This window comes from Populus euphratica, unplaced genomic scaffold (genome assembly GCF_000495115.2).
Source record: "Populus euphratica unplaced genomic scaffold, PopEup_1.0 scaffold133.1, whole genome shotgun sequence".
Classification (NCBI taxonomy): Eukaryota; Viridiplantae; Streptophyta; class Magnoliopsida; order Malpighiales; family Salicaceae; genus Populus; species Populus euphratica.
In genome coordinates, this window is record NW_011499937.1 from 698,389 (window position 1) to 707,158 (window position 8,770).

At 36.3% G+C, this 8,770-nt stretch overlaps 1 protein-coding gene across 1 annotated transcript; it reads right to left on the reverse strand.

The window, feature by feature from the left end:
- Positions 1–927: 927 nt before the first annotated feature.
- Positions 928–7,252, reverse strand: LOC105136646 (protein argonaute 2-like). Its single transcript, XM_011042068.1, has 3 exons — positions 6,586–7,252; positions 3,808–4,966; positions 928–2,764 (listed from the first exon to the last, which is right to left on the reverse strand). The coding sequence occupies exons 1-3, from the start codon at positions 7,079–7,081 to the stop codon at positions 1,324–1,326; spliced, it is 3,096 nt and encodes a 1,031-aa protein (XP_011040370.1). The 5' UTR covers positions 7,082–7,252; the 3' UTR covers positions 928–1,323.
- Between the last annotated feature and the right edge of the window lie 1,518 nt (positions 7,253–8,770).

Consider the following 8,770-nt stretch of genomic DNA (forward strand, 5'->3'; position numbering starts at 1 on the left):
TTTATTTAATATTTTTATTAAAATCTCAAACTCCTAAAAAATTAAGTCATAAATTAAAATAAAATGCAATCTTTATATTCAAATCATTGAAAGCTGTAGAATTCATGAAAGACAACCAAAAAAAAAAAAAAAGAGGGAAAAAAACAAAAATACTAACTTGGACAACACTGATACGTTATGCTGTCATTGACATCATACCGACCCCAAAGTTTTGGTTTTGTACATCTAGAAAGCAATCTCTCATTGCTTTAGGATAATGTTTTGAAATAGAAAAATTAGAGGTAATAAAAACAAAAATATATGGGTTGAAAAGATTAAAAAAAAGATATAAATAAATTTATTTTTAAAATATTTTTTTATATTATTCAAAATAAGAAATACAGAAACATTTATCATTTATCTTTATTTTTTGTTTTTCCTTTTCCAAAATAGTAACCAAACACTTCGAGATAACATCTGTCGTTAAGATACAAATGATGAAATGCTAATTAACGGTGGAAAGGCCAGATTATCATAATCTGAAAATGTGTAATAAATGTCATTTCAGATGCTTCCAGGATGAGCTGGCAATCGACCTGTAATGCCATGCACGTTAAAGTTAACGGTGTCATTATAGATACAGGTTGCCCAATTCTGACTGATAGGTTGGTAATTTTTATCCTCGCTGCTAACATGTAATTGTTCATCACCTTCGTAAAACAAATTTTGGGTTTCTAGCAGTGTTCTTCAGTGACAGAGGACCTGGATCCCAACAAAAACATACCATGTGAGTAGCAAGGGAAAGAATGTCCTCCCAGAGGACTGAATACCAAAATTATTTGAGTTCAATCTATTTGTTTGCACCAAATCTATCTAATTTCTTTGAAACTCCAGGCATAGGTATCAGGGAAAATCACACAGGGACTAGCAGTAAGGTATAACTGATAAGAAACAAAGGATCAATCACCGAGGCATCTGAGCAGCATCAAAAGGAACGTAGTTTCAAATTCGAAACCAGCAACAATGTCAAGAACTGTAGTGCCATCAAACATCTTAACGCACATGAAGCTTAGTAATAGCAACCAAGATACGATGAGAAAACACACAGAAAACGAACCTTCCAAACGGAAAACAAACCTAAATGACATGTCATTCCTCCAATTCCCATAGTCTGTGGAACCATGGGAAATACAGAGGAGTTTCCAGATAGTTAGATTCACGCACAAACTCCACTACTTGATTTGCCTAGTAAAGGTCCAAGCTCGTGTAACATCATTTCCAAAAAAGAGAATCGTTGGCTATCTCCTTCACTGCCAAAAGAGATGGAGACTTGCCTGTAGATTTTCAAACAAAAAACATGATGTTTTCCAGGTCTGCATGCAGCGTAAAGAACCTCTCTTCCAGCGAAGCTGCTGTTGAAAGTGATGATGGAGTCCTTGAAGATGATGAAGATGGAGACTGCCCTTCCATTACTGCCTCATGGTAAAGCCTTCCTCTATAAGCAACAAGGTCAGCATAGTAGACTGGTGGGACTAATGACACAGGTTTTGTGCAACGAGCAAATGTGAAGCACAAGTTGTATATGAGCCTCTGCAAGTCATCCGAACTGAGACCATGCTCATCCCATAGAACATAATAATGTGTGGGCTTGCTTGTCCCAAGGCTTCCGTAGTGGCTACAGAGGTAAAAGTCATACTCAAAAGGATGAACAATTGTTGTGTCCACAACTGTGCCTGGAGACACATTGCCAGTAGATCCCTCATCCCCAGGAAAAAGACGAGTCTGGTGCCGTTTCTGGGCAACAATGAGTGTTATGGTTGGGGTGTAATTGATTGACTTGAATGCCTTCATGATGTCCACTAACTCTTCATTAAGAACCATATCAAACTGGCCCTCACTGACCCCATCACGAAAAATCACAATCTTCTCAGGTTTTGCTTTATTGAGCCGGGAATAACATTCAACAAGCTCCAAGCACATATCACCAAAATTCAGAATCTGCTCTTTACGATGATACTGAGGACGAACTCGAGCTGCATAGCGGTTTGCAGCTGGCCAATTTATAGTACCAACAACAGCTGCAATGGATGGACTACTTTTGTTTTGAGCACCAGGATGATTGACATCAGCCCCAATAAACATGACACGGTTTTCATTCCCAAAGTACGGGAGTCTGCCACTGAGCTCTGCATTGCTTCCTCCAAGCTTAGCATTAATCTTGAGACCAAGATTGGCAAGGTACTGATCCTTTCCTTCATTTGCAGGAGTGGACAAACAACATTGTGTCACAATACCAACTTTGGTTTCAGAAATCCATTTGAGATACTTGTAACCAGGATCCTTCCTTGACATGACACACAGAAGAAATTGCAACTGGCCTCCGCAGCTTTTGTGAGCCTGTTCATTGACTGTTTCAAGTTGTTCACGAAGCACATCAACATTAGAGAACTTCCGCATGCTAGTAGGTTGATAAAAGAGAGGCTCCTCCATGCGAATCCCCAGATTCTGGCATCGAGCAATCAGCTTAGGGATGAATCGGCGCGGATTTAATTGGTCATGATAATCATCAGAGCTGAAGTCAAGAACAGCCCATCGCTCAATTGGTTTCCCTTCAACCACTCCTTTCCCAACAAGATTCCATTGGCACTTCTCCTTGTCAACTGGTATTTTAATCACCCTGCCATCGGGGGCACCTACCTTCAATTCAGGTGGCCCAATCACACGACCCATCAATGAGGTCATATTCTTGCTGACTTCTACTCCAAAATTTCGGATAATCTCTCCACTGCAAACAAAATAATAAACAACATGAGGAACCCATCCTCTACTTTAACCAAGAATATCATATCGCAAGTTACATAACATACCCAGAATGCTTATCATATTTAAGAGTTCTACGCTTGCTTCTGTTATATTATCCACGTGTACCGTACAATAATCCCCCATGTAAAATGATGCAAGCATACCATGCAAAAAAGACACTTCCCAGACTTAAGATTTTAATCTTGACAGAAAATTAGTCATTTCTGAGAGCCTCAGATAGGCAAGACTTGAATATGCATTGTACATTCCTCAGTCAAGAACTATAATATTAATTGTATTCAGGTTGCACATTCCATAAAAACCACATGTTTGAGCAGCAGCTGTATTCACCAGGGTGACATGCCATGATACTAACAATGACACGGTCAACAACCATAAATACATATGATGAGACGATGACACTGCCTGTGACTAAAGAATCCTTGTTGCTTAGAAAAATCCCAACAGGAAAATGAAGCTGTCGTGCAGTTGGATAAAATAACATTACTTTCAGCAGTCTTATCAAATGCTACTGTAACAATCAACACAACATTTAATTAAATATGTAATAGGGAACATACAAAGGATGAAAAAGTTATAAACAAATTGGAAAGCAACAATCAATCAGAAAACCATCTCAATTCATTATTCTTTGTGAAATATCAAAAAACAATCTTAATCTAAAAGCTTAGGCTATTAGATGATGATCCAAGAATGGTTTTATATTACTCTCTAAAACACCCCTCATGTCAAAAAGCTTTTTGGTCTTGAAATTTGCATATACCCGCCATTACTTTGTACTTTTTTTTTATGAATTTTATTAATTAGAATGGGATGGTAATATTCTAACACAAATATTTGGTCGTCAAGGCTCTATTTTTATATCAAAGAACAATCTCAACCTAAAACTTAAACTATTAGGTGAAACTTTTACTATCTAACATGAAGCAAACAGAACACCGGTGAAAAAGATATGAGCTTCAATGATGTATCAGAATGAAAAGGCAACGTGTTGCATATACATACCTACAAGGTCCATCTCCATCCTGCACCATCCTGCATATTGTTCTCTGTCTATCCTTTGGATTTGCTAGTGAGAATTTCTTCAACATCTTGGCTTCAGTTTCCCTCAGATACTCTTTTGGAAATACTTGCCCCTCAACCAAGACACAGAACTCCATTGGTACATAGTTCTTCATCTTGCTTTTCATCTCTAGGCATGGGATATCTTGATGCACTATATCCCTGTGATATTTTTGCCTGAAATATTCAACAAGCCTAACATTCTGGGAAGCCTTGCCATCTGGATCTTCTTGAGGAAATGTAATATATTGAGCATCATCTCTCGTCAACCCTGTAATAACATATTTTTGTTTGGTGACACGGTGAGTCACTCTAACTTTCAGTCCCTTCAGCACACCTTCCACAGCCCTCCGAAACCTTCTAAAATTATTTAAATTAAACCCAGAAATGTGTTTTGTCAAGAATTCTATCACAGAAAGTGGCTCATGAAATGACAGAACAGAATAGTCCAAGCATAAAGCTATGCCTTGGGAGGTCGCTTTGAGGCTATGTTGGCACCCTCTAGATGCTATGATTCCATGCCCAAGGTGAATTTGATGATCTCTAACAGAATGTAAGCTACGGGAAACAGAGATCATTGTCCTAGCTGGGTGCTCCTTCACCACGACATCCATACCTTGCAATATGTCACGAGGTGTTGAGCGAAGTTTCCCGTCCAAGTAATCCTTCAGCTTGTTCAGCTCAAGTTCATTCACAAGCTTTATGGTAAACAGGTAAGAACGTGGTTTGGCATCTTCTGCCTCAGAGACCTGCACTTTAAATGTTCCAGTGGGCAAGGAAACTGCACTGAAAATGTTCTTCTCCCCGTCATAAGCAGTCATAGCATGAGGAAACGAAGAAGGATCATCAGCAAATAACTTATCCCTGATCATTGCTAAATTGGACTTTGAAATTTTCCCAGGCCTGCCATGCTTTGGAAGCACTTCTTGCTTGATATTAACATCATAATGCCGTATGATGCTCTTAGGATTGAACTTGACAAGAAAATGATTTACAAGAAGTCTAGGAGTTTGGACAGCCAGTTTGCCACCTTTATCTGGTCGTAGAACTGGACTAATCCTATTAGCACTGACAGAAGCCAATCCTTTTGGCACATTAGGACCTGCAAAGAAAAGAGAGCTTATCCCATTAATGTTTCCAACATGTGACAAATTCAAAGTATCCAATTGTTGCCATAAAAAATTATTGAATCTTGGAATAGACAGATATTCAGCATCTAGTTGCTCTATCTGCAGTTGCCCTGACTTCATATTCATTTAAGATTGAAAAAAGAAGAAGATACTGTCCCAAAACCAATTTGTTAATAAAGACAATAAAAGGATGAGCATGAAGAAGAAGAAGATATTCCAAAACCAATTTGCTAATAAAGACAATAAAAGGATGAGCATGATTGTTAATAAAGACATTTTTGCGTTAGCTACAGATAATAACTATCTGAACTTAGTTGAACTTTGAATTTCAAGCATAACATCATCCACTAACTATTTTCTAAACCCATGTTGTTAAAAGCAAGACAAGGACAGTAAAAAGTTGCAAAAACTTCTTATCAAAGTCTTGAACACACTATCCAGGAGATTTATCCCCATTTTTTCTAACAATTTAAGGAAAAAAAATTAAAATGACAAAGATCCATGAAATACAAATCACCACACCAAAAAAAAAACACAAGTAGGGCATACTAACTTTTTTGTACAAGTCAATGAAATAGCATTCATCAAAAGCGGAAAGATAAAAGAAAAAATCTAGGCAAAATTCAATGGCCCACTACAGAAGTATAAAGCCCTGGATTGGATATAGTAAGTAAATAATCTTGATTATGATCTGATTTTCTTTCTTCCCGTTTCTCTTAGCGAATCATTAATAAATAAGATTGATGAAGAGAAAATTAAACACAGTTTGAATTGACTGCTATACAGTTCCAAATTTGGCTTACTCCTAAATTGGGGAGCATAGTCAAAATTCAGAATTTTAACCTTTTGCTTTTATGCACCTAAGAAGTATGCAAGTTGTGAATCTTACACGTAAATATTACAACAAAATCAAATTCAAAACATATCTGGAAGCAATGATCAGGTTGTCAACAATTACAGGTCTCAGAAATATAGTATCTCACTGATCGATCATCAACCAATCAAAATTTCATTATGTAACACCCTCATGATATCTTTAAGGATCTTCTTATAAAGTAAAGACTAATATACCCAGCACCAAAGGTAAGAACGCCCAAAAAATGAAAAAAAAATAACAAGAAAATTGATCAAGCATCACTTCATTGCCAGTAGAAAGACACCATTCCAGTTTGGTAATTAACAATAAACAAAGTCCAAAAGACCCAAGTCCGGTACACGACAAGTCATGAATATCACTCCTATTTCATATGCAATGCAAACAAAGTTACTTCATTAAACAAACTAAAAAGAACAAAACCGCAAAACCCAGAAACATAGACCATAAATACAGTCTAAATTTTAACTCTTCCATTTCAACACTCGACATATCCAGAACAACATAAGTTTTAAAGCTCAGAAACAAAAATCCCTTCTTTGTATCCAACTTGAAAAAAATCAACAAAAAGCTTCAACCTTGAACCAAAAAAGACATACTAATTCATCAAACAACAAAAAATATTAACCACGACCATTTCATATTCTTTGCAAATCATCAGCAATCGAACTGAATACACAGAAAGCAATATACTTGATAAACAAAAAAGATGCTTACTAGGTTCAAGATCACCAGAAGAACTAGAACCAGAAGCCCAATTGCTAGATGGACTCACATTAACAGTTCTTGAAGGTCCCTTTCCTCCCCCAGTTTCTGACACCTGGTCTCTCCTTCCTTCTTCACTACCACCACGGACTTCCCAGCCCCTTCTAGGCCCCATTTCAACACTTTGACTGGTTGGAGCACCTCCATGCCGCTCTGAATGTGATCCATCACCCCTTGTGCCCCCTAGTCCACCAACACTTTGACCGGGTGGAGGACCACCACCGCTACCTTGATTGTTTGATCTCCAATGCTGACGTGGATAGCCAGCACGACCAGCGCCATCATACCCGCCAGCGCGACCAGCGCCACCATACCCGCCAGCGCGACCACCATCATACCCGCCACTACGACCATCATCTCTTCCTCCCCTTCCATAACCTCCTCTACCACCACCGTACCTACCACCATGACCACCTCTTCCTCCGCCTCGATAGCCTGCTCTCTCCATTGGATAAATCGGGAGGAACTCGGTAATAAACCGGGTCTGAACACAGTAAACAAGGGAAACTCAAGTGAGATTTTGGAATAAAATGCAAGAAAGTTGCGAGCTTAGGCAGCTTACAGCGAAAAAAATATCGAAATTTGTTAAGAGCTAAGCTTTAAATAGTAGAAGTATTCCCATTTGTTTATAATTTTCATAATTTATAGACTTTTTTACATAAAATTATTTAAATTTAAATTTAAATAGAATAAAATCCAAATAATTAAAACTTAAGAAAAGATCCTAAAATAATTAGAAAAATTAAAAAAAATCCTTGAACAGTCCATTCTAGCCCGGATTTGAATATGCTTTTAAACTTGGATATTGTTGTCTTAAATTTTTTATAAAAAGCATGATATTTAAGATATATTATAACTAGATTCTAATCCAATTCAGTAATTAAATTAAAGATTATAACTATTTTTATAAAAATATCATTTGATTATACAGCGATCATGAACTTTTCAGTAATTTAATGGGCTTGGAATATAATTTAGTAAAGCCAGAGATTGTGCTTTCGGTGAGTTGGGTTTTTATGGTAAATAAAAGGGAATTTACGTGGGATGCAAGGAAAGTGCTCGCTGGTGGGATATCGATAAGAAACTCAAAATATCCTTAGCTGGTAAGTTAAGAGCTTGAAATCTTTTTATATTAACCCAAAAAAATAAATTAATAATGTGTTTTTAGTTGTTTTATATTCTTCATTTTGTTGAGCAAAAAAAAGTAGCTATTATAAGGATAGAGTAGTAATTCACTTTATTTGCCCTTTATGCTCTGAAAACTGCTGAGAGCGTTGACTTGCTTAGCACTCATGGGAAGAAGGGCATAATGATGATAGAAATTTAAGGGGGGGAAAAACAGGGAATTGTCAAGGAAGAATCCAGAAGGTTCGGTGGAAACTAGGAATAAAGTGGGGCCAAGTAGAGGCCGGTTTTAAGGAAAACGTGTTCATGAGAAGACGGAGATACTCATGTGGTTTTGCACAAATATTATCAATAATTAAGTTAACCTTTTCTGATTTTTTGTGTCTTCAATAAATATTGTATTATAGGACAAATTCAGTTATAATCAAGTATCAATAACCATGTAATTAGTGTTAACATTTTATTCTTTATTCTTTAGTTTTGTCATGTTCAATGTAATTTGTTAGCACTTCATTGATATATCTTGTTGATTTTTAATTTAATAAAAAATTTAGATTAATTTGTAACATGGTTAAAAAGATTTAATATTTGTAAGAGAAACCTATCTTTTTCAAAACAAAATGGTTTTGATATATTTTTTAAAATAATTTTTAGAACAATTTATTTTAATATATGACTCGAGTGTTATTCTACATCAATTTATTTAAATTCTAATAATCTTGATGCATGATTATACGAAATGCTTTTTGAATGACTACATGTAATTAACACCAATTAGCTTGGAACTGGGGTTTTTGTTAGATTATTCTAAATTTTGTGGCTGATTTTTCTAAGATGATTGTCATACGAATCTCTTATAAATTAAGTAAGCATCCTGACTTTGGTTCTTGTTTAATCTGTGAAGAGATTCCTTGGTTTTGGATTATAGTATATGAAAGTGTACATTCTGGAGTAATGTGAATACGTTTTTTTACAGGACTTTGATTCCAAGGCAGGAATATTCTATATATAT